This window comes from Saimiri boliviensis, chromosome 13 (assembly GCF_048565385.1).
Source record: "Saimiri boliviensis isolate mSaiBol1 chromosome 13, mSaiBol1.pri, whole genome shotgun sequence".
Lineage (NCBI taxonomy): Eukaryota > Metazoa > Chordata > Mammalia > Primates > Cebidae > Saimiri > Saimiri boliviensis.
In genome coordinates, this window is record NC_133461.1 from 59,867,072 (window position 1) to 59,894,466 (window position 27,395).

A 27,395-nucleotide genomic window follows, 5' to 3' on the forward strand; every position below is an offset into this window, starting at 1 on the left:
ACTAAAACTATACAAATTATCCAGATGTGGTGGTGCACTTCTGTAGTCCCAGGTACTTGGGAGGCTGAGGCACAAGAATGACTTCAACCTGAGAGGTGGAGGTTGCAGTAAACTGAGATTGTACCACTGCACTTCAGCCTAGGCAAAAGAGGAAAGAAAAGAAAAGAGAGAGAGAGAGAAGAAAGAAAGAGAGAAGGAAAGAGAGAAAGAAAGAAGAGAAAGAGAGAAGGAGAGAAAAAAGAAAAAGAGAGAGAAAAGAAAGGAAGGGGAGAGATCCAAGATGGCTGATCACTAGCAGCTCAGGATTGTAGCTCCCAGTGAAAACGCAAAGAATAAGAGGACGCCACACCTTCACATGAATTCTTGTTGCTCACGCACCAGGAGATTCCCAGCGGAGGAGCCCCACGGGTTGCCAGCACGACTCTTGTGACCGGCGAGGCAGTTTTGCCAGCGCCTCGGAGCGTCAGTTCTTCGTGCAGAATCAGAAAAGCACCACCAATCTTAACGCCGCTGATTTAGTCGGCGCAGTGGATTGCTCAGATTTCGGTGCTGAGAATCAATAAGTTGGACATCCACTCAGAAACCCAATTACAAAGACGGTAATTATAAAGACCACAGATGGATAAATCTACAACGAAGGGAAGAAAACAGCCAAAAAAGGCTGAGAATACCCAAGATCAGAACGCCTCTTCCTCAGCAGGGGATCACAGTTCCTTATCAGCAACGAAACAAGGCTTGATGAAGAACGAGTGTGTTCCAATTACAGAAGCAGGCTTCAAAATGTGGATAATAAGAAACTTCTGTGAATTAAAAGAACTTGTTCTAACCCAATCCAAAGAAACTAAGCACTTTGAAAAAAGGTTTGACGAAATGTTAACAAGAATACACAATTTAGAGAGGAAAATAAGTGAATTGATGGAGCTGAAAAACACAACACGAGAACTATGTGAAGTATGCACAAGTTTTAACAGCCGAATTGATCAAGCAGAAGAAAGGATATCAGCGGTCGAAGACCAACTCAATGAAATAAAACAAGAAGACAAGATTAGAGAAAAAAGGATAAAAAGGAACGAGCAAAGTCTCCAAGAAATATGGGACTATTTGAAAAGACCTAATCTACGCTTGATAGGTGTACCTGAATGTGACGAAGAGAATGAATCCAAGCTGGAAAATACGCTTCAGGACATTATTCAGGAAAATTTTCCCAACCTAGTAAGGCAGGATAATACTCAACTCCAGGTAATACAGAGAACACCACAAAGATATTCCTCAAGAAGAGCAACTCCAAGGCACATAATCGTCAGATTCACCAGGGTTGAAATGAAGGAGAAAATACTAAGGACAGCCAGAGAGAAAGGTCAGGTTACCCACAAAGGGAAGCCTATCAAACTTACAGCAGATCTCTCAGCAGAAGCCCTACAAGCCAGAAGAGAGTGGGGACCAATATTCAACATCCTTAAAGAAAAGAACTTTCAACCAAGAATTTCACATCCAGCCAAACTAAGCTTCATAAGTGAAGGAAAAATAAAGTTTTTTGTGAACAACCAAGCACTCAGAGATTTCATCACCACCAAGCCTGCTTTACAAGAGCTTCTGAAAGAACCACTACACGTAGAAAGGAATAAACAGTATCAGCCTTTCTAAAAAATACCAACAAGTAAAGAGCATCAATATAATGAAGAATTTACATCAACTAATGGGCAAAATCGCCAGCTAATATTAAATGGCAGTATTAAACTCACATATATCATTATTAATTCTAAATTTAAATTGACTAAATCCCCTAATCCAAAGACAGACAGGCAATTTGGATAAAAAACTAAAACCCATCAGTATGCTGCATCCAGAACCATCTCACATTCAAGGATACACAAAGACTCAAAACAAGGGATGGAGAAAGATTTACCAACCAAACAGAGAGCAAAAATAAATAAATAAAAAGCAGAAGTTACAATTTTTGCCTCTGATAAAATAGTCGTTAAGGCAACAAAGATCAAAAGAAGCAAAGAAGGACATTATATAATGATAAAAGGATCAATGCAACCACAAGAAGAGCTAAAGATCCTAAATATATACGCACCCAATACAGGAATACCCAGACATACAAGACTAATAAAGAGACTTAGACTCCCACACAATAATAGTGGGAGACTTCAACATTAATATTAGACAGATTAATGAGACAGAAAATTAACAACGATATCCAGGACTTGAACTCAGATCTGGAACAAGTAAACATAATTAATATTTATAGAACTCTCCACTTTAAATACACAAAATATACACTCTTATCAGTACCACATCATATCAACTTAGAAGTTTAAGTGAAATGTTGGTTGGCTCCTTGTTTGTTATTCTCTTCCCTCATTTTCTTTTATGTCTCCATTATTAAGGACAATTATAGGCATACCCATATTTAGACTGCATTTTAGCCCGGGCAATAAAGCAATACCTCCATTCTCTCCCCCTCTTGCTCTTTCTCTTTCTTCCTCTTTATTATTTTTCTTATTATTCTTTATTTCTTTCTCAAAAAAAAGAAAAAGAAAGAAAGGAAGCAAGGAAGGGTAAGAAAGAGAGGGAGGAGGGAGGAAAGAAGGAAGGAAGGAAGAAAAGGAAGAAAAAAGGAAGGAAGGAAGGAAGGAAGGGAGAAAATCCTGTTTAGTTTTTGTCTCAGTTGCCTCAGATACTGAGCAAAGAATACAGAGCTGAATCATTGAAGTACAGTTGGTCCTTCATATCTATGGGTTCTGCAACCATGGATTCAACCAACTGTGGATCAAAAATACTTGGAAAACAAACAATAAACATGACAACACATCAATAAAAACAACGCAGACTTAACAACTATAGAGTATCACAACTCTTTACATAGCATTTATATCATATTAGGTATTGTAAGTAAGCTAGAGATGATTTAAAGTATAAAGGAGGATGTCTGTAGGTTATATACATACATTATGCCATTTTATAAAGGGACTTGAGTGTTCCTGGATTTTGGTATGTGACCAGGACAGGGGGTCCTGCAACTGATCTCCCAGGTTAAAAAAGGATAATTGTATTCTGAAAAATAAATCTTTGTAAAGCACTTTGAGATCTTTTGTGAAAATATAAAATGAAACAAAAGATGTTGTTTGTTTGCCTTTTTAAATAAAATATGTTATTTCCCTAGGTCCCAGCCACATCTGCATTTCAAAAATGACGTACGACTCACTGGAAACAAAAATCTATGAGTGATATATCATTACCTTATAGTGAGTTGTAACATAAGAAATGGGATCATTTATACTTTTAGAAAACAATGGGATCATTTATACTTTTAGAAAACAATGTGAAATTTTTTTGAAGTTTTACATTAAAAATTGTAATTTAAAATTGGGTAATTGGCTGGGCCCAATGGCTCACACCTGTAATCCCAAAACTTTGGGAGACCAAGGCAGGAGGATTGCCTGACCCCAGGAGTTTGAGACCAACCTGGGCAACAAAATGAGACTCTGTATCTACAAAAAAAATTTAAATTAGTGGGTTGTGGTGGCTAACAACTGTAGCACCAGCTACCAGGGAAGTTGAGGAAGGCGGATCACTTGAGCCTGGGAGATGAAGGCTGCAGTGAGCAATGATCATGCCACTGCCCTCCAGCCTGGGTGACAAAATGAGACCCTGTCTCCAAACAAAAGCAAAAAGAAACAAGTAATTGCTAGGAGAGAGCCAAAGAGGTAAGGATTATTGGTAATATCAACCAGTATCTAAGAGTTTTCCTTATCTGTGAAGCTTTTATGTCAAATCAGTATATCATAAGCAATATCTGTAGTGGGTGGAAAAGAGAGGCAGGAACAGTTCTTCAACTTATGGACACACAATTGTGGGTGCTACTGGTGGATTTATTAAATAAATGAACAATAAAGGAAACAAAAACAGTTAAAACTATATTTGGCACTTAAGGTTTAAAAAATAAAACTTGCTAAGAGGATTATTTAATTGGATTTTTATTTTTCAGAAAGTTGCATTGGTTGTTTAGTTTATTGAGAATAGGGTCAAATTCTACAAATGTCTTTTATATTTCCCTTACATATTTACACAGGCCAGGGACTGGACTGAGAAAAACAAACAAACAAACAGCTTTAAAAGATGAATGCTGCCAGGCACGTTGACTCACACCTGTAATCCCAACATTCTGGAAGGCCAAGACAGACAGATGAGGTCAGGAGTTCAAGACCAGTCTGATCAACATGGTGAAACCCCATCTTTACTAAAAATACAAAAATTAGCTGGACGTGGTGACGTGCGCCTGTAATCCCAGCTACTCATGAGGTTGAGGCAGGAGAATCACTTGAACCCAGGAGGCAGAGGTTTCAGCGAGCTCAGATCATGTCACTGCACTCTAGCCTGGGTGACAGAGTGAGACTCCATCTCAGGGGGAAAAAAAAGAAAAAAAAAAGATAAATGGCAGTTTAAGATTGTGACATTGATTTTATTGGAACCTTATTAAAGCTGAAGTATAACACCATTATTTTGATAAAGAGGTGAGAGGAAATAAAATCACTGATGAAACTGCCTTTGCAAAATTATAACACAGTTGACTTCATCTTGCTTCTGACCTCTAAGCTGCCCTTGGTCATTCCTGGGTATAGTCTAAGCCAACTTTGAGAGAAGTTTAGTATATAATTTAACTTGAAAGCCAGAATGACAATAGTCCTCCTCTCTTTTCAGGGGCTGAAACCACTAATAAGAAGATACAAGACAGGTGTAGTTTCTATGATCCCTTACTGCTTAGATGTCATGCGGCCAGAGGTCACAAGATCTGTGAGCTTCCCAATTGCTCCTATAGATAACAACAGTATTATAAAACCTAAGATTGTTTTTTTTAGATGTTTTTCAGACCGACTCCAGCCAGACTCATGACTTGTGACTCAACTAACTGTGGCCCCACCCAGAGATGGATTCAACATATGAGGACCATTTTCCACAGCCCTATGATTTCATTCCCAACCAATCAGGAGCACCCATTCCCTAGCCCCCACCTACCAAAGATCCCCAGCCTCTGAGCCTTCAGGGAGACTGATTTGACTGATAAGTCTTCCACTTCAGCTGGCCTGTCAATTAAACTCTTTCTCAACTGCAATGCTGCAGTCACAGTGGATTGATTTTGTTTGTGCAGTGGGAAGGGAGAACCCAATGGGCAATTACACTAACAAAGAAAATATACTAGTGGCAGTGGGTTTCCTACTTAATTTTATACTCAGAATTTGAAGCTAGATCTCCTTCTTGACAAATTTTTTGAGACAGAGTCTCACTCTGTCTCCCAGTTGGAGTGCAGTGGTGCAATCATGGCTCATTGCAGCCTCAACTTCCTGGGCTCAAGCAAACATCCTGCCTCAGCCTCCCAAGTAGCTGGGATTACAGGCATGTACCACCACTCCTGGCCAATTTTCTATTTTATGAAGAGGTGGGGTCTCACTGTGTTACCCAGGCTCTCCTTAACAAATCAGTGATGCCAACTGATGGAAAGTATAATTCAAAAAGTAATCGTAATCTCAAGCTTTAAAAAAAATCAAATTTGTTCACAATATTTCAGATACTAGTTCTTTAAGCATATTTCTGGAGTTCCATTGCAATTCTCCTTGGAAAATGTTTAGTCAAAATAATATTTCAAAGAAAGAATGCACTTAAACTAATGTCATTTACAATGTCAAATAATGTAAATGTAAGACAGAGTATGCAAATGCAACAAATTATGGCTCCTTTCCTATTTGTCACAGGAATTACAATGTGGATGCTATCACACTCTTATAATATGGCTTTTCAAGTTCAAAGCCTTTTCTTTTTTTTTTTTTTTTTGAGATGGAGTCTTGCTCTGTTGCCATCTGGAGTGCAGTGACGTGATCTTGGCTCACTGCAACCTCTGCCCCGCCCAGGTTCAAGCAATTCTCCCACCTCAGCCTCCTGAGTAGCTGGGATTACAGGCATGCACCACCACAACCCACTAATTTTCATATTTTAGTAGAGAAGGCGTTTCATCAGGTTGACCAGGCTGGTCTTGAAGACCTGACCTCAAGTGATCCACCTGCCTTGACCTCCCAAAGTGCTGGGATTACAGGCGTGAGCCACCACACCTGGCCTCAAGCTCAAAGCCTTCTGTTACCATTTGGTTTTAATTAATTTGTTAACATAGTCCTTTGAATAAAGGCATTTTAAAAAGATGCCTATAATGGGAAAGTAAATTGATGTTGACTTTGGAGAAAAAATAGACTTTCTTCACCTTGGGTTTAGAGAAGAAAGATATTTTGGGGAAATACTTTAAAGAAATTACTTGGGACAGCAAGGAACTAATGTGAGAAAGTAGGAGTTTAAAATGAAATATATCTCTTGGAAAATTTAAAAGCAGGAAAAACAAAAATAAGCTAGGAAGCTTTTTTGCATCTGAAAAGGAAGGACATGTAGGGTTATAGCTTTCTATTTATATTAGAGGAAATAGACATGTTTATCTGGGGCAATTTTTTCACATATTGAAATCTAAAAGGAATTATAGAATTATTTAAATAAGGATCCTGTACATAGTAGACAAAAAATTCTATTGCAATTTAACAAAAGATACATGATATTCAAATGGATAATTCTTTTTAGAGATGCCCTAGCAAAACCAAAGCTGATATATTAGCCTACAAAGCAATGAGAGCATTTCTTTTTTCTTTTTTTTTTTTTTTCTGCTGAGATGGAGTCTTGCTCTGTCACCCAGGCTGGAGTGCAGTGGCACAATCTCAGTTCACTGCAACCTCCACCTCCTGGAGGGTGGAGCCTCCCAAGTAGCTGGGCTTACAGGTACGCACCAACACACCTGGCTAATTTTTGTATTTTTAGTAGAGAGGGGGTTTCGCCATATTGGCCAGGCTGGTCTTGAACTCCTGACCTTGTGATCCGCCTGCCTCAGCTGCCCAAAGTGCTGGGATTACAGATGTGAGGCACTGCGCCCAGCCAGTGGCAGCATTTCAGCATTTCTAACATGCCCCAGGCTAACCCACGAGACAGTGCCTTGTGAAGATTAACTTGGTACAATGTCACAGAAAAAGCCCAAGGGAAAAATCTACCTATAACATCCTCCTCACATTTTCCTTCTTCTTCTTCTTTTTTTTTTTTTTTTTTTTTTTTTGAGATGGAGTCTTGCTCTGTCATCCAGGCTGCAGTGCAGTGGTGTGGTCTTGGCTCACTGTGACCTCTGCCTCCCAGGTTCAAGCAATTCTCCTGCCTTGGCAGCCTGAGGAGCTGGGCTTACGATGCTCACCACATAACCAGCTAATTTTTTTGTATTTTTAGTAGAGATGGGGTTTCACCATGCTGGCCAGGCTGATCTCAAACCGCTGATCTCAGGTAATCTGCCCGCTTGGTCTCCCAAAGTGCTGGGATGATAGATAGGCATGAACCACCGTACCTGGCCAAATTTTCTTTTCAGAATGTCCCACAGCTTAGCTGAGGTTTTTCCAAGAGATGAGCTCCTGTCAATTAGTTCATGGCTGAACTGAGAAATGCCTAAAGAGGCATATTCTCTCAAGTTGATTGATGATTAACATGGTTCTGATAATTAATGGGCAGGAAGCAAGTTTGATGTTCTGCTATCAAAGTAAAGCAGTCCTTGTGGGTATTCTTTTTTTTTTTTTTTTTTTTTCCGGAGTTTCGCTCTTGTTACCCAGGCTGGAGTGCAATGGCGCCATCTCGGCTCACCGCAACCTCCGCCTCCTGGGTTCAGGCAATTCTCCTGCCTCAGCCTCCTGAGTAGCTGGGATGACAGGCACGTGCCACCATGCCCAGCTAATTTTTTTGTATTTTTAGTAGAGACGGGGTTTCACCATGTTGACCAGGATGGTCTCCATCTCTTGACCTCGTGATCCACCCACCTCGGCCTCCCAAAGTGCTGGGATTACAGGCTTGAGCCACCGCACCCGGCCCTTGTGGGTATTCTTATCCAGATAAGAGGCCATTCCACTTTCCCACAAAGTTGGACTGAAAAGTGGACCAAAATTTGGCATCACTTAGATTTTCTCAGAAACAACCTCAGAAATGATCATGACTTGCTCATGATTATGAAGAATTTAATTAAGATGTCAGGAGATGCAGGTATAAAACATGAGAGAGTTGTTGTTGCCTAAAAAGGATTTAAGAAGAGTTGTCTAGTCAGCTCCTCAACCCTAAGCAAATCCTTAATACAGACACAGAGATAACGGATGGTAACGGATCTCATTTTACATTATCATTTTTTCTTTTCTTTCCTATTCTTTTCTAATAGAGACAGGTCTCACTATGTTGCTCAGGGCGATCTCCAGTTCCTGGGATCAAGTGATCCTCCTATCTGGACTCCCAAAGTGTTGAGATTACAGAACCAAGACAGCATTCCAACGGTCCCTCAAGGCTTGCCAATAACTCCCAGGATGTAAATGGGTTCAGGTGCAGCTCAGGACTAAAACGATCTATTTGGAAACTAATTCACTTCCTTCCACTTTTCTCTCCCCTCCCCACAAAAATGATAAAAACAAACAAACAAAATTTGAAAGCTTAAATAAAATCACAGTAAACTGTTCACCTTCCTATACATTTTGTAATCTGATATGATAATTCTTTCTCATATAAAGTGTTTTACATGAGCATGAATATATCACTTTTATAAGCCTTAATTATTTTTTCTCCATGGTGTAGGTAATGGGTGTGTGTGGTGATGTTTAAAATATTCAAGAGTGGAGCTGGGCACGATGGCTCACACCTGTAATCCCAGCGCTTTGGGAGGCTGAGGTGGGTAGATCACGAGGTAGATCATGAGGCCAGACCAGTCTGGCCAAGATGGTGAAACTTTATCTCTACTAAAAATGGAAAAATTAGCTGGGTGTAGTGGCAGGTGCCTGCAATCCCAGTTACTTGGGAGGCCGAGGCAGGAAATTGGTTGAACCTGAGAGGTGGAGGTTGCAGTGAGCCGAGATCACGCCACTGCACTCCAGCCTGGGCGGCAGAGTGAGACTCTGTCTGAAAAAAAAAAAAAAAAAAAAAGGCAGACAAAAATGAATTAATGTAATCAGTCAGGTGTAATACTGAGCTTCCTTGTGTTTCAGATGAGGACTGGCGGCTGACCATTCACCCTCATGCCCACATCGGAGCCTCACCAGATGTTACTTTCCCAGCTCACCCATCATAACCAGGGCAGGCAGTACAAGATGATTAGGGTGAAGTGCACACACTGAGGCTACAAGACAGAGGCATACTCACTGGCAAAACAGGCTAGTCATTCATTATATTTTCATTCAAAAAATTAGCTACTACATACCAGGTACTATGCCAGACTCTCAGCATATGTACAGAAAAGGCACAGCTCCTATTTTGAGGAGCCATGGTCTAATGTACAGTTCACAAGCCTAGTGTCACACTGGAATTACCCAAAGAGCTAAACAAACAGCAATAAGCCTGTACTCAGGTACCTAGCCTAAGAGTTTTGTTTGTTTTTGTTTTTGTTTTTTTAGAATATCTGATCTTCTGTCATCATCCCTTTAGCACTGAAGATCCTGATTTAATTGGTCTTGAATAGAGTCTGGATATCAGTATTTTAAAACTTTCCTGGTATGATTCTAATGTACAGGTAAGGTTCAGAACTACAGTGCCAGCATATGAAAGAGGTCAGTTAGTGAGCAAGTACAAGTGCAGTTTTCTAAATGAACCAGCTGAGCTCATCTTTAAAGTTAGTCTGGCTTCCTGCTTTAGAATCTTTCACTTCATGACTCCACCACTTGGCCATTGAGCACACATTTGCCTTCTCATTCCTGCCAGTCTCTGGAAACAACCAGTGTTTAGGCACTGGGATTGTAATGAGCCCTTGCTTAGTAGGTTACCAACTCAGTCCCAACTCACAATTCCTTCTGGTAATGCTTTCTCCTAACCTCCCTTGCTCCTTGTGACCAAGCTAACTTCTATAACCCAGTTTTGCCTGGGACTCAGCCCATCACCTGACTCTCCTGCCCACTGCTCGGTTTCTCTGGTAAGAATACCTGTGGTCTGTACTGCCAGCTGTAGTGCCATCCAGATCACCTGCCAGGCTGTGGCAGGTCTCTCTCTCGTCTTCCATTTGATCTGGCACACATGGCCTTCATTGTCACCCAGGCTTGATGCAATCAACTACAGCTACTGTTTTTTAAATATCTAAATATCAAGAAGAGAACATCCTCTTTTTATGCACCAACTCATCCACATTATGTTTCACTCTATTATTTTCATAGGTTTCTTTAGCTAATAGATTTCTTGGTAAAGCATGACACACTCAGTCCATTATCTGGATTCTCATTACTAGCACAATGAGACAAGAATACGTCCACTTGCAATGTATTCTTTGACTTTAAAGGGAGACCAGTGACCCTACCAACCCCAGTAGATTAACTATTAAAGTGGAATTCAAATTACCCTTGAAGTATCTTGTTAGATATATTTGTGGTTTGCTATTACAAGATAAGCTTTGTTTTCTATCTGAAATTTTAATAATGCATCCCCTAAAAAGTTGTTCTTCTGAAATAGCAATCCAAGTTTCACATCCCAAGTCTTGAAGTTGATAACATGCTCCCCTGTCACGTGTTCCAACATAAAATAAATAATGTGGGTAAAAGTAATATGTTGATATCTAATAAAATGAATACATACAGAAAATTTTAGGCTACATACAAAGTTTTTAAAGGGACTTATAAAACCTTGCTACCTAGCTTATAGCTTATTTGGCTATAAGAAATCCTTTATGAACACCTATCCCAGCTCTCATCATTGTATGCTATAAACATTATCTTTTCCATTAGATTGTAAGCCCAGCATGCAGTGATGATGTCACATTATTCCTGGGGTCCAAATGGCACCTGACACACTGTAGGAGCTCAAGAAATACATGTGGCAACAGTGAGTGTGTGCCTACTGCATATAAAACAGGCTCAGATGTCACGGGATTTTGGTGCTCTTTCACAGGAAAGCATTTGGACTTTGTGTATCCTGGGTTCTTCTCTACGCTGTGAGCCAGTGGTTTGTCTGTGGGTGCTGCTTAGCATAGCAGTGTTGCAGCTGTCGGTAGTTAGAGTCTAGGAAAGGAACAGCACATAAATGACTTTTGGTTCCTTCAAGCCAGTGAAACAAAACTCTCGCCCAGGAGGTCACCAGCAGATCCTTTTCTGGTGGCAAAATTTCCCTAATGATGGCTCTGCTAATGTCATGCCTGGTCACCTGCCAGTCTGAGGCTAAAAACGAGAAAATAAAAAATTGACTTAAACTCTTTTAACAATCAGATTTGGAACCCATGGCTTCCAGGGTGCTTTTAATATAGTCCAGACTAGATTAAGTGTTTACTTGTGTAGCAATCTATGGTGTTCTGAGAGCAAACTCTGCCATTGGGTCCTTGGAGATGTCCATTTGGCACCTTTAATATCACACAATTGTCAGCTGAAGGATTTGATTTCTATAGCAATATGTGTTCTGGTGTCTTTGTGTGTTACCTTTTACCTGGTGTATACGTTCCTAGCACTTTTCTGTTTTCTCATGAAATTTTGCAAAGGTTATTTACATGAAGTGTGGCACTTCTTACAGACACCTACCACACTTTCGTCTAAGAAGGTCACTTTTGTCAGACCCATGTCTAGAGAGTACTTCTAAGACTAGCTGAAAACTGGTTATGAATAAATAGGATGAAAGGGGAAGATATTTTCTCAAAGGGTTCATTTTATATTCTTTTCAAGTAACATGCAGTGAAAGCAGTTTTCTATGTTTACATCCTTTTCTCATCAGAAAAATAAATATTCCATTCTGTATCTGCTCTTTGTTTATTTCAGCCTGAAAATAGGGACAGATTAAAGCAAAAGTGCTCATACTAGAATGAATACAAACTTAATGTAATTGGATGATTTAAAAAAAAATTGTACAAATTTATAGGGCATATATGCAATTCCATTACATGCCTAGATGGCATAGTGGTTACGTCATGGCTTTTGGGGTATCCATAACCCCCAATAACGCACATTGTACCCAGTATGTAATTTTTCATCATCCACACCCCCTTCAGCTCTTCCCCTTCAGAGTCTTCAAAGTGATACACTTTATCATCTCTTTCAGACAGGGTCTCACTCTGTCGCCCATGCTAGAATGCAATGGTGAAAACATGGCTCCCTGCAGCCTTGACCTCCTAGGCTCAAGTGATCCTCCCACCTCAGCCTCCAAGTAGCTGGGACGATAGGCATGTGCCACCACATCTAGCTAATTTAAACATTTTCTAGAGGTGAGGTTTTGCCAAGTTGTCCAGCTGGTCTCGAACTCCTAGGTTCCTCCTACCTCAGCTGCCTAAAGTGTTGGGGTTATAGACATGAGCCACAGTGCCCGGCCTCCAGTGCTTGCCTTTATGTAACTTAAATGAACTGCAGTTTTTGATAACTTTGAAAAATAATACAGGTTAAACAATAAAAGAAATTATTATGTAATTATCCGAAACTAGTTGGACAATGAACACTGTAAAGTTTGTTCTCATAAGACAGGGCAAGTCATCTAGTAAACTCTAGCAATCGTGGCATCTTTGAAACTGGGAAGTATGGGTTGCCTCAAATCTATAAACCATTTAGTTGGCACCACTGTTAGCTTAACGCAGGGGTCAGCAAACTGGAGCCTGTGGGTTAAATTTGGCCCATTATCTCTTTTTGTATGGCCTGTAAGCTAAGAATTTTAAATAGTTGAAAAATTTTTATATTTTTAAATAGTTGAAAAATTGAAAGAAGCTTAGTATTTCAAAACATAGGAAAATTATACAAGATTGAAATTTTATAATGCATATAATGTATCATATTATATAATGCATATAATATGTATGATAAAGTTTTATTAGAACACAGCCATGCTTATTAGTTTATGTATCCTCAATGGTTTCTTTTGTGTCATGGCAGAGTTAAGAAGTTGTGACAGAGACCATAGGGCTGCTGAGTGAGAAATGTTATCAGGCCCTCCATAGAAAAAGTTTGCTGACCTCTGGTTTAAACATCATAACTACGATTACATAAATCCTACTTTTGTTTAAGGATTGTGCCACTAACTGGGCTGTTCTAGCTTCCCCTATGAGTGGGAAAATATTCTTATGAGACTTAAATGCCAGGGTATAATAGGAATGACATCCCAGTAATGAATGCCTGGAACAGTTGCTCCAAGAAGCTTAATTTGATCCAGACCTTCCATGTTTTTAGGTATGCATCATAATAGCCCCTAGACCATGACACACCTGGCTCAACCCTGTCCCCAGGTGCCTGTGATGGGACCAATGACTGTTAAGTTCTAAGATCATTACTTACCAACTATATTCAGATAGCACACATTGATGATTTTGAAAATTAGGGAAAGCCTAGAAAGGTCGAACGTTAATTCAGTATCTTACACAGAAGGACTAGTTTTAATGAAAAGGTGAAAGCCCACCTGGACGAGTCTCTGCCACAACAGGGCCAGCGAGGTCAGACGGCTTCCCAACTCCTGCCTGGTTTATGGCTCGGACACGGAACACGTAGCTGACGCCCTCCTTGAGGTCTCGAACCTGGTAAAAGCAGGTACAGAAGTAATGGGTGTTTTATGAAGCAGTGGCTGTTTTATGTCATTTAAACAGACGGAGCTCTTCCTCTCTAGTAATAATTTAGTGATCTAGCACCAGGGATATAAGACTTGTGTTCTAGACTTGATTCTGTCAAACACTAAGCAGGTGACTTTAGCTATAGATGGTCTCTGTGAACCATCTTTAGATAGAGAGGAGTTGTTAATATCCATTCTCACTCTGATATTTCTCCTTTTTAGTTAATTTAGTGGCCACCAACATCAGAAACAGAGACTTGTGTATGTAGGCATCACACGCATTAGCCACTGTATTCTTCGGTCAAAAGGACAAAATACTAAGTGCTCACTATAGCATATATGTTGCCTTTTCCCCCTTATCCTTTTGAGACATTCCATGAATAATTTCAGATAAAATTCTTGCCAAGAGGGGAGAATTAAAAGAATGAATCACAAACACTTTCCATTTGTTTAAAAGCATGTTAAACTGATAGAACCAAAACAAACAATAATTGTTCCTGTAAATTTAACATAGCCGTTTCTTACTAAATAGACACAAAATTAAAACAATTGTGAATTTAACTAGTTTGTGAATAATCAAAGGGTACTAAAATTCTACATCCTACAGTTTTTAATAATCAAAATGTATGCTGGGCATCCACTACATACGTGCCATTAAGCTAGGATTATGAAGAGCTGTTAAAAAAGCATTTATAATTTATTTTTGTATGACAGTCCCACTTTGTGTACATATATATACACACACACATAAATATATACACACCCACATGTATATGTACATGTGTATATATACATGCATAGATGTGTATATATGTATATTATGTGTATATGTATACATATATGTATATGTATATATATGTGTGTGTGTGTATATATATACACACATACACACATATATGTAGTTTTGAGACAAAGCTTCACTCTGTTGCTCAGGTTGGAGTACAGTGGCATGATCTCAGCTCACTGCAGCCTGGACCTCCTGGGATCAAGCAATTCTCCTGCTTCAGCCTCCTGAGTAGTTGAGACCACAGGTATGTGCCAGCACACCAGGCTAACTATAAAATTTTTTTGTAGATATGGGGTTTCACCACTATTTTTTATAGATATGAGGTTTCACCAGTATTGAGCCCAGGCTGGTCTCGAACTCCTGGGCTCAAGCAATTCTCCCACCTCAGCCTCCCACAGTGTTGGGATTATGGGAGTGAGCTACCATGCCCAGTTTCCCACTTAATTTTTTGTAACCTTCTTTGGGTTCTGAACAATAGCATTACTATTATCAATACTGTTAATGTTTTACTAATATTTTTATTTTAAAAACGTGAATTTTAAAAGCTATGCTCTTTTAAGAAGGAATTTATTATACACAGAAGGCATAATTTTTCCCCAAAATGATGTGATAGAGACCAATATCCACAATGTGATCTAAATCAAACAACGTTAGAACAAAGTTATTCAATCAGGTGAAGTGTTTGTGATCATGTATTTAAATGAGGTACATATTAAATTGTGAGGTTTTTAATCTAATTGTATGTGTTTACAACAGAATGTCACTATTTATGTAGTAATAGCTTTCACTGGCACTAATTAATTTTTGAAATGGATTTTATTCCATAAATAAACTTTAAATTAGATACAGGTTAAATGCACAGAGGTTGACATATTTAAATTCTATGTTTAGAAATAATGCTGGGAAACTGTGGATTTCCAGAAGGACACAGAAACATTTCCTTGTAATAAAAATAGAGTAACTGCCAGATATCTGACACATCTGCACCTGCCACCTACATGATGATGTATGGCTGTGAGTCAGATTTCTGCAACATGTATAGGAAGTATTTTCACATTCCAGTGTCTGGTCCCTGGGGTGACAGGGCACTCCACTCTTCCATCACCACAAGGGCAATGACCACTGGCCTCAACAGCACCACAAACACGTAATCGAGATAATCAATTTTTCCTTTTCTTTTCCTTTCTTTTTTTTAAGACAGAGTCTCACTCTGTTGCCCAGGCTGGAGTGCAGTGGTGCAATCACAGCTCACTGCAGCTTCCACCTCCCTAGTTCAAGCGATCCTCCCACCTCTGCCTCATGAGTGGCTGGGACTATAGGCACATGCCACCACACGCAGCCAATTTTATTTATTTATTTATAGACAGGGTTTTGTCACATTTTCCAGGCTAGTCTTGAACTCCTGGGCTCAAGCAATTTGCCTCCCAAAGCCCTGGGATTATAGGCATGAGTCACTGTGCCTGGCCTACTTTCTTCTTTGTGCTTCTTATGTTTGAATTTTTCACTCAAATTGTTAGTTTTATAATCAGAAAAATAAAAAAAATCATTTTATAAAAACTGTTGATAAAGTGTAGTAACTCTTCTTACAGAAGTTCACTTCCAGGTTTGTTAGGCGTACTTAACCTCACTCTCTCCCTCTCTTAAAATTACTTTTCTTCTTTTTCTTTTTTAAAATGAGTGACATCGACCATTCTTTGACACATTTAAACTCTATTTTTTCTTTCTTTCTTTCTTTTTTTTTTTCTTGCTTCTTCATCTTTGTTTTGCTTCCAACCTCAGGCCCTTGGCATCCTCTACAGTGGTGGATGGAAGACTTGAAAAATCTTCATCCCAGCCATATTCACCCACCACCACCATCCAGGATGTTCCCAGCCTTTCTTTTACACTGTACTTTGGGGGTTTCTTGTTATCCAGGGGCCTCTGGACTCATCTGGAAAGCAAACAGCATCATAGGCTCCAGTCCTTCCTTGACGTTTTCTCTTCATCATGAAAAGATGACCTGTCGTACTTCTTTAGAGTTTTGCAAGAAGCTGGAGAGCTGACTGGCACATGCTAAGTTGAGTTCATGGCATGTTGGGTGTAATGGTTTATGGGTCATATCTCCTGGAGGATATATTTACACAGTTTATGTTAAATACCTGTGTAACTGGAAATGCCTTAACCCTGGAGACTGGCTGATAGATGGAAGGGACTTAGTCCTTTATACCTTAAATACCTGTCCTTAAATACCTGTGTAACTGGAAATACCTTAACCCTAGAGAGTGGCTGACAGATGGAAGGGACTTAGTCCATGATGGCAGGTCAAAGATATTCAAAGTGTACCTGGCCAGAAAGATCTCTTCCTGAGATCTTTCTGCCAACAGATAGGACTGTGCAAATGCAGTGTGTAACTTCCTGAGTGAATGTGGTGAAGTCAGTCATATTTCACTCTAAGTAGTAAGTAATGCAATCATATTCCCCACAGTTTCCGAGGCTTTGAGGGGCAATCAGGGTCTCCAGGTGCCACTGCTAACACTAGGAGAAAACATTCTTTTGAAATTTTTTTTTGGTACAAGTGATTTGGAGGCTATGGCAGAACAGTGTTTGGTCGACAGAGTTAGGAAATGGTTCAATTAGCACACTCTAGAGCAGGCGTCCCCAAACTACAGCCCGCGGGCGGCATGTGGCCCCCTGAGGCCATTTATCTGGCCCCCCACCGCACTTCAGGAAGGGGCACCTCTTTCATTGGTGGTCAGTGAGAGGAGCACAGTATGTGGCGGCCCTCCAACGGTCTGAGGGACAGTGAACTGGCCCCCTGTGTAAAAAGTTTGGGAATGCCTGCTCTAGAGGAACCTGAAAGGCAGGGACATGGATAAGGGGGTTGAGTGAACCCATTCCACTAATCTCTGAGAGCTCATGTGAGAACCAGCCTGACGGGAGGAGACAGGAGTGACTTGAGAGGATCAGTAGTCACAGGTTTCTTGATACGAGCTTTATAAAAACAGCACCCTCAAATCAACAACCACCCCCAAAAAAAGGGGAATGAAAAAGTCACCTTTGGGGGATGGTAAGCAGTAACGTTTAAAAACCATGAGTAACAAAAATACAAAGTGGGTAAGTTGAGGCAAGGAGGGACAGGAGAGAGGAAGGAGCTAGTGGGTATGTTTCAAAACTATGCTAAGGATTTCACATATAACCAAAGTGTTTCAAGCATCAGAAACTTTCCCCAGCCCCAACCTCTGCCAATGGAATCTTACCAGGAGCCCAGTATATGAAACAGATCAAAGCAGAGATATTCTGTTTTATCTGGTTAACTTTAAAGTTAATATTAGTCGAGCCATTTTCCACTTTTTTAAAAAAAGAGAAGCTCTAGAACTAAGCATCCTCTTACCTTCAGGTATAAGGTTTTAATTGCCGCCTCATTGAGCCCTCGCCACTGGTCCTCTTTGGCCTGGGCCTCCTTCAAGTCCACAAAGTAACCAGTGACTGGAGTCCGCCCAGAGTGGATGGGGGGCTTCCAGTGGAGGACCAGGGAGTCTTTCCTGACTTCGCTATACTTGAGACTGTGCGGTGGTCCTGAGAGAGAGAGAAGTCAATGAGGAGAAATCATAACATAGGTAAGTAAATCATAGCACGGATAAGTAAATCATAACATAATCATAACATAGATAATCATAACTCATCTCTACACATTTAGGACCACATTGCAAGTCTTAAAGCTAATCTGACACTGGTGGTCTTTTTTCAAAATCTAGGATTCCCATAACAATCAGTATTCTGTGGTCATTTCATATCATTTCCCTACTGCTCTACATCAGCCCAGTGGTCCCTTTAAGGGTGGCGGGTAGGGAAGGCCACTCTGAGGTGCCTCTCAAAGGGTAGACCCAAAACTTCCCTTCAGGCCATGCTCAGGCCTGCATTTATCTTAAAGACCTTTTATTGGAACAGTATGATTGAGCTGCAGATTCGTATTTTTAAATTTTTAGTTTTAGAGACAGGGTTTTGCCCTCTTACCCAGGCTACAGTGCAGTGGTGTGATCATGGCTCACTGTAACCTGGAGATCCTGGTCTCAAGGGATTCTCTCACTCCAGCCTCCTGAGCAGCTGGGCCTACAAGTGTGTACCACCATGCCCGGCTATTTTTTTAAGTTTTTGTAGATATAGGGTCTCGCTATGTTGACCAGGCTGGTCTTGAACTCTTGAGTTCAAGTGGTTCTTCTGCCTCAGCCTCCCAAAGTGTTGGGATTACAGGTGGAAGCCACCATATCCGGCCCCTGGTTTCAGATAATTTTTGAGTGACAGCCTAAAAATTCCCCTTAATCTCAAATAGTAGAAAGAAAGCAGCTCAATTGGATGGCATATGAATATAGGGAGTAATAGCTCTTTCAGAGGAAAAAGAATCACTCTCAGTTGGGGGGAAATCTTCCCCCTAAAGAGTGTGTGCAGCTCACAAATGGGTAAAAACAAATGATAGGTTATGGTTTACAAAAACCTTTAACCAAAATAAATATAATCAATCCTATAGGTCCTGCATCTGCACAAATACTGCCAGGTGGTTTACATTCATTTATCTCACTCCTCCTGAAGACAATTAACAGAAAGCTCAGAGAAGCCAAGTCACTTGATAACCCTCTCAAGGGACAAAGCCCGAATGCAGCCTGTGTGAATGCTCTTCATGTTCTTGGCAAAGTCCAAACTACTAAGTGATTGCCTGTACCTTTGCATGACCACCAGTTGCTATCCAGGTGATAAATTTATTTTTATTTTTTCCTTTCCTTTTTTTTTTTTAAACAATGCGACTGACATCGAGCTAACCAATCAAAATCACCTGAAGTGGCTCATAGTAGCCTGAAGCCAAAGCCAACCTGTACAAGGACATACACTGTTCTGCCATGCTTTGTTGTTTTGTAATTGACAGTTCAATATTTGGCCCTTTACCTTGGCTTCACGGCTACAAATATGCATCATGCTTGCCTTCCGATGTTTTGTATAGAACTGTATTTAAATATTAATGCCAAATACCTCACATGAATGTGGCATGTCCCGTTTTACAAGGGCTTTTATAACCATGATCTTGTGTCATCCTTAGAACCCAGGAAGGCATCCAGATCGGCAGCAGTATCCCTGCCCTCCAGAGGATGAACTACGCTCTGCTGTTTCCTAGCAGCTCCAGTCTAAGAAAATGCAGACCTAGTTTCCTACCCTAATTATGCTACTTGTTACCTCTGGCACCCTCTGGGCATCATTTAACCTGAGTGTCAGTTTTTTCATCTGTAAACCAGGATGATGAAACATTCTTACTGCTTTCTTCTAAAAGGGCGTTCTTGAAGTGAGGCTTACCTCACACTACTCAGGAAGTCAAGGAGGGATCTGAGAAGCCAGGATGTCAGGAGGGTCGGGGGCTGCCCTCTTCATTTCTTCTCTACGTTGAGAGTGCTCTCCTGAAACCTTTTTTTGTCAACTGCATCACCCTTTTTTTTTTTTTTTTAAGAGAGACAGATCCTCATTCTGTTTTCTAGGCTGGAGCACAGTGGTGTGATCACAGCTCACTGCAGCCTTGACCTCATGAACTCAAGCAATCATTCTGCCTCAGCTTCCTGAGTAGCTGGGACTACAGGCATACACCACCATGCCCAGCTAATTAAAAAACATTTTTTAAGAGATGAGGTCTCACTATGTTGCCCAGTCTGGTCTTGAACACCTGGGCTCAGGATATCCCCCTGCCTCAGCCTCCCAAAGAACTGGGATTATAGGAATGAGCCACCGCACCCAGCCAACAACATCACTTTTGATCAAAAAAATTTCTACAGGCCTGCTTGGAATTTCTTAATCTTTAATAAATTGCATTTCACATTACTCAGGAATTGCAAGAATTTGAAAACAGACCCACTTTTATGCAGGTGGTAGAAAGGACTTAAGCAATACCACTGGCTTGAAGAAAATACCAGGAAAGAGCAATGTGTTTGTCTCTCTCTGTTTGCTGAAGTCAAGTGAGCACGTGAACTGCTCTTGAGTTTCTCTTGGAATGCTGTTATTCACACCTGACAGAGGAGTTAAAGGCAAAGTGGTGGTCTTCAGGGGTAAAGGGTTTCAAACAGAGGAGGGGGCGGCACAGGGACATAAAATCACCCACCAAATACATTTATTGCTAGTTTAAATCTTAATGGTAAAGTAGTAAATTTGCATTCAATTTTTATTTTATTTTTATGTTTTGGTTTTATAGCTCTGTAAGAGTTATAAGCAAGGTAAGTTCCCCCCGCATCCCCGCCCCACTTCCCACTTTCTTCCCTGCCGACCCAACCACTCCCTATGATGGCCTCTGAAGGACAGTAATTGCCAGGTTCCAGGAACTTTCTTTTGGTTCAGAGTTTGGAAAATATGCAGAGAGAAAGGACTGGAAATCAGTGCAGAGAGGCAAGCAGAGAGAAGTCAGCCCTAAACCCTAGACAGCTGTGTGAAATCCATCCGTGTGATATAATGAAAAGCTGGGAGGAGTTAGAAGGAGAGACGAAGAAGCCACATAGCTTGAATGTTGAGAGAGAGATTCTGGGGAGCTGATAAACGAGAACCTTCCAGCAGCATGGCAATATATGAGAACGAAGGCAGACGTTTTTGAGAAATTTTGCTGTGGGATATAAATTGGATGACCTTTAAGTGGCCTTTCGAAAGCAAAAGCAAAGATTGGGATTTCTTTTAAACACTCATTTGCCCTCAATCCAGCCGCCTCTGCTAATCCTACCCCACGCAGTGGCTGAGTGGTGAGGGCTCTAGGATTTACTTGGAACACAAGCATAAGGAATTTACACTAAGTTTTACCTTGCTACCTATTATTTAATATTATCATTAAAATATTTTAGGTAAACACGAGAGGTCAAGAGAATTCTTTTCCCTTAAATGTTGACTTTATAGGACTTTGAATTTCATTCCAGGCTATAGGTTCTCTCGGAGGAAATTCCAAGGTGCGGTGTGGAGGCCTGGTGTCTATGATTTACCTGGGACAGCGATGGTCCACTCTTCACACTTGAAGCATTCGCTTACTGCTGAGGGTGCGCCCAGCCCGGCCATGTTCATAGCTGCCACTTGGAACTGATACACCACATTTTCCTTCAAGTTGCTAATCTGCAACATTGACAACATCACAGATAGTGAATGTTCCAGGTTTTTTTTTTTTCTACTTGTTCAACAATGTATTTATTTACCTTCCATGTCAGACACACCTACGGGTGACCCTCGATGAGTCACAGCTTTTTGTAATCTCCTGGGTGTGGGTGAAACCATGACCTTGTAGCTTACATTAGAATGTGGCAAAGGATTGGGAGATCAGTCCTGTGATGGTGTCACCCCATATGGCAAAGGAGAAAAGACACTGTAGATTAAGGTCCCTAGTGACCTGGTTTGGGGTTAATCAAAAGGGAAATTATCCTGGATGGGCCTGATGTCATCAGATAAGAACTCTTACAACAGGGCTTGGGCCCCTCCTAAAGAAAAACATTGTGCCAATGGCCTTGAGGAAGTAAATGCCACACTGAGAGCTGCCTACCCACTGACATTTAGAGAAAGGCGGCATCTAGGAGTGGAAGCCTCAGCCCTACAGCTGCAAGGAACTGGATTCTGCCAACAACTTGAGTGGGCTTGGAAGAGGAACTCAACGTGAATGTGACCCAGCTGATACCTGGATTGCAGCCCTGTGAGGTCCTGAGCGGAGGACTGTGCCACGCCATCCCCAGGCCCCTGACTCACGGACACTGTGACATAACAAACATGGGTTGTTTTTAGCCACCGAGTCTATGGTAACTTGTTATGTAGCAATAGAAAGCTAAGGCATGTACAGGTGAAATTTAAATGAGATCTAAGCTGGGAATCAAAATGCTCAAGTTCTTGTAATGTTTCTGCTCTTTACTGAGTGACCTAATATTTTCTGTATCACTCAGTAGGAATTAGGTTGTTGTAAGGGTACATATATGTGATAAAATAATAAATGTTTAAGATATTTGCAAAATAGAAGTGACGGAATATATTAGTGTGAAAAACATTTGTAGGAAGCAGCAAAATATAAAATAAGTAAAATGTGACCAACAAGAGATGAAAAATACAGTAAGAAAAAAATAGACATTTTCAACAGAATATCAGATGCAAAAGAAGAGAGAGTTTGTAAACTGACAGAAAGTCAGAAGAAATTACACAGGACATGATGCAGAAAGACTCGAAAATGGAAGAGAGAGAAAAGTTGATTAACAGACGTGGAAGACAGAGTGAGAACGTCAAACATATGTTTAAATAGAGTTTTGGGAGAAGTGAAGAAAGAGAGAGAATGAGGGAGCAATAATATTTTGGGAGACACAGAATTTTCTAGAAAAATCTTCTGAAAAATCCAACCCACAGATGAAAAATCCTCTTCCCCCTAAAATCCTGGGTAGATACATTTTTTTAAAACCCACATCTAGACCCATAGTATTTTAAGTATTGGACATCAAGCATAAAGTGAACATATCAAAAGCTGTCTGAGAAAAAAGGCAAATTACCCTCAAACAAGCAAGCAGACCAAGAGCTGAACATCAGCAACAATAGGCCAGAATATGGGGGAATTACACCTTCAAAGCACTTAATTAAAAGCAAATAAAATGGTAACTATATTGGTAAGTTGAATCTATAAAACAATCACATGGCTGTCAGGATTTTAAAAAGAATTGAAACAGACACATACATACACAATAGCATACGAGCTGGGAAAAGGGTAATGGGGTAAAGCTCTGAAGGCCCTTATGTTTCTTCGACAAGGGTAAAACAATGAAATAACCTCAGACTTTAGGCTGCACCATCATTACAACCAAAGAAACTTAGAATCTATAACTTTTAAGGTATTGTAGAAGGAAAAATTGAGTAATTTTTTTAAAAATTCAAAAATAAGAATAAAAGGAGAGAAAATGAAACACAGAACAGGCCAGGTGTGGTGGCTCACACCTGTAATCCCAACACTTAAGGAGGCCAAGGCAGGCAGATCATTTGAGATCAGGAATTTGAAACCAGCCTGGCCAACATGGTGAAACCCCATTTCTTCTAAAAATACAAAAATTAGCTGGGAGTGGTGGTGTGCACCTATAATTCCTGCTACTTGGGAGGCTGAGTCGTGAGAATTGCTTGAACCTGGGAGGCGGAGGTTGCAGTGAGTTGAGATCATGCCTCTGCACTACAGCCTGGGTGACACAGCAAGACTCTGTCTCAAAAAAGAAAAGAAAAGAAAGAACAGAAAGGACAAATAGAAAGCACAAAATAAGATGATTAGGTTTTTTTTTTTTTTTTAAGTAATCAGTAATAACAAACGAATGACAAAGACAGGCAGGAAAAACATAAAATTTAACTCCATGCTATTTTTAAGAGACGTATGTAAAGCATAAAGTTACAGAAAGATAGAAGGTCAAAGAATAAAAAGTTACATACTCTGCAAACACCACCCCCATCCCAAAACCCTAGTGTGTCTATAGTAAGAACAGGTAATACAGACTTTAAGGCAAAATGCATTAGTGGTAAAGAGTCACTTTGTATGCATTTAATAATATCACTTCAAAATACATAAAGCAACATTTTGAATGAGTGAATTTTATGGTATGTGAATTATATCTTAATAAAGGGATATTATTCTGCATTTTTTCCTTCCTGTACTATCCTTGTTAGATATTAGTATCAAATTAATTCCAATATCAGAATAATCTCACTCAACAACATAGAAGCAAAAATCCTAAAGGATAATTAGCAAACAAAATCCAGGTGCTATAAACAGATAGTGTCCAAGTTGAATTTATTACAAGAATGCAAGGTTGTTTTAACATTAGACAATTGCTAGAATATATCGAATTAAAAATAAAAGGGAAAAAGCATATGATCTTCTCAATAAACCCCCAAAAAATGTTTTGGATAATTTTAACTAACTCTTGGCAAACTGGAAATAGAAGGAAATTTCCTTTAACTGATAATAGATGTCTACAAAATACCTGTAGCAAACAACATAGTATTTAATTGGGAAATGTTGAAAATTTTCCCTTTAAGATAGCTATCAAGTCTAGAATGACCAATATCACCACTTAAAAAAAAAAAAAGAAAAAAAACAATTTGAGATGGTGTCTCGCTATGTTGCTCAGGCTGGTCTCGAACTCCTGGGTTGAAGCAATCCACTGCCTCAGCCTCCCAAAGTGCTGGAATTATAGGTGTGAACCACTGCACTCCAGCATCACCACTTTTATTCAATATTGTGCTAAAGTTGCCACGCAGAAAGTAAGGGAAGAAAATGAAGTTAAAGTATAAAATTTGGAAATGAAGAAGTAAACTGCCACTATTTGCAGATGATATGACTATACACAGACTCCAAAAGAACTTAAAGAACTCAAATTATAAAAAAAATTTAGCAAAAGACCATATGTAATAATTATATGTAAAATCAATGTATAAAAATTAGTTATATTTCTTTTTACTAGCAACAAAAACTGATATAAAAATATACTGAAAATATATAGTCTCTATTAATAAATAATATACAAATCTCTAGAGAATCATAAAACTTTAATGAGAGGCTTTATAAAAGAAGATAAAAACAAATAAAGAAAAATATGTTCACGGATTAGGAGACTCGGTATTTTTAGAGATTCTTTTTTTTTTTTTTCGAGACGGAGTTTCGCTCTTGCTACCCAGGCTATAGTGCAATGGCACGATCTCGGCTCACCGCAACCTCCGCCTCCTGGGTTCAGGCAATTCTCCTGCCTCAGCCTCCTGAGTAGCTGGGATTACAGGCACGCACCACCATGCCCAGCTAATAGGAGACTCGGTATTTTTAAAATGTCAACTATTCCTCAATTTATTTATAGATTCAGTGCAGCCTCAATCAGAATTCTAGTGGGTTTAGCTGGGTTGAATGTAAGCTTTTTTTATTGTTGTGTTCTTTTGTTTTACTTATTATTTTTGGTAGAACTTGGGACCCTAATGCTAAAATTTATAACAAGTACAAAGGGCTGAGTAGCCTTGGAGAAAGAATAATTTAGGAGTACCTGATCTACCAGTCATCAAATTTAGTATAAAGCTATATATATATATATATATATATATATATATATATATATTTTTTTTTTTTTTTTTTTTTTTTTTTTTTGAGACAGGGTCACCCTCTGTCACCAAGGCTGGAGTACAGTGGTGCAATCTAGGCTCACTGCAACCTCCACCTCTTGGATTCAAGTGATTCTCATACTGTAATCTCCTGAGTAGCTGAAATTACAGGTGACAGCCACCACGCCTGGCTAATTTTTTCTATTTTTAGTAGAGAAAGGTTTTCACCATGTTGGCCAGGCTAGTCTCAAACTCCTGGCCTCACCTCGGCCTCCACCCACCTCAGCCTCCCAAAGTGCTGGACTACAGGTGTGAGCCACTTTGCCTGGCCTATAAAGCTATTTTTTTTTTTTTTTTTTTTTTGAGGCGGAGTTTCGCTCTTGTTACCCAGGCTGGAGTGCAATGGTGCAATCTCGGCTCACCGCAACCTCCGCCTCCTGGGTTTAGGCAATTCTCCTGTCTCAGCCTCCTGAGTAGCTGGGATTACAGGCACGCGCCACCATGCCCAGCTAATTTTTTGTATTTTTAGTAGAGACGGGGTTTCACCATGTTGACCAGGATGGTCTCGATCTCTCGACCTCGTGATCCACCCGCCTCGGCCTCCCAAAATGCTGGGATTACAAGCTTGAGCCACCGTGCCCGGCCTATAAAGCTATTATATTTAAATCAGTGTGGTATTCACCCAGTGTTAGACAAACAGACCAGTGGAACATCATAGGAAGCACAAACAGACTCGTGCATATGAGGAAACGATATATGATACAGATAGCCTGGCAGGATGGCAGGCAGAGGCCAAACTTTTCAATAGATGATGCTGGAACAACTACATCTCCATGGGTGGTGGGGGGAGGGGAACTAATTTTGAGGCTTAACTCACAGCATATAAAAATATAAAGGTGAATTAATGACAGAAATATAAGTGGTGAAATAGCATAGCTTTTAGAATATAACCAACTACAATAACTCCATGATCTTGGAATAGAGAAGGTATTTCTTCAAAAAGCCACAAAAATCACTAATGACAAAGCAAATGTTTGTCAATCTGACTACAATGAATTTGACATTAAAATTAATGTGGTGACCATAGAGAGAGGAAAACAAGCAGGTAAGAGGGAGAAGATACATGCAACTTACAGAGTTGCAAAGGATTTATATTCATAATATGTAAAGAACTTTGCAAGTCAACAAGAATGCATTAGAAAAATGAGCCAAAACCTTGAACAGGCATGTCATAAAAGAGGATATCAAAAGGGACTGCGTACGTAGGAAAGGATTTCAAACTCATTTCATACTCAGATTGCCAAAGCTGGAAATGTGTGAACAGAACAAGATTCTCACATGCTCTTCAGAAGACAGCATGGCATTACCTAGCAAAGTGGAAGATAAACAGACCCCCGACCCAGCAGTTCTACATTTAGATAATCACCTAGAGAAACTGGTGCACATATGTACCAGCAGACAGATGTATACAAAAATGTTCACAGCTACCTTGCCTGATGTAGCTAAAACTGCAAAAATGCCCAAATAGCAATAATAATTGAATGAAAGAGTATATTGTGATACAGCCACATAATGGAATATCCCACATAGTAATGAAAAAGCATGAGTTATAATTATGTGCACTAACAGGGAAGAAACTTAAAAATACAATTTTGTTTTATGCATTCTCAGCATGTGTGTGTGTGATATTTCAAAAGTTAAATTAAAATAGCATGGTGTTAGGAAAAGTGTCATTGCCCTGGCCTCGCCCTGCTTGGACCCTCATGGCACAAGATTCTGTGAGTGTTAAGAGGTGGCAGCTTGGGTGTAGCTGATGAAGCTCTGAAGAAGAAAGTCATCAGCTAAGGTGACAGTGAGACTGTTTTGGTTCCCTGATATGAGCTGAGCAGTGGGAGCCCCCATGAGAGGGAAACACATGTGAGGCCACACTTTGTGGCCATCAAGTGAC

General features: G+C 40.0%; 1 protein-coding gene across 3 annotated transcripts in view; it reads right to left on the reverse strand.

The window, feature by feature from the left end:
• Positions 1-27,395, reverse strand: part of MYOM1 (myomesin 1) — a 194,559-nt gene that overhangs the window by 39,307 nt on the left and 127,857 nt on the right. For all 3 annotated transcript variants that reach the window (XM_074383712.1, XM_003924808.4, XM_003924809.3), the window contains 3 exons: positions 21,349-21,475; positions 17,748-17,932; positions 13,444-13,558 (listed from right to left, as the gene is read on the reverse strand). In XM_074383712.1, the coding sequence (XP_074239813.1) occupies positions 13,444-13,558; positions 17,748-17,932; positions 21,349-21,475 (427 nt within the window). The remainder of the gene's footprint in view (positions 1-13,443; positions 13,559-17,747; positions 17,933-21,348; positions 21,476-27,395) is intronic.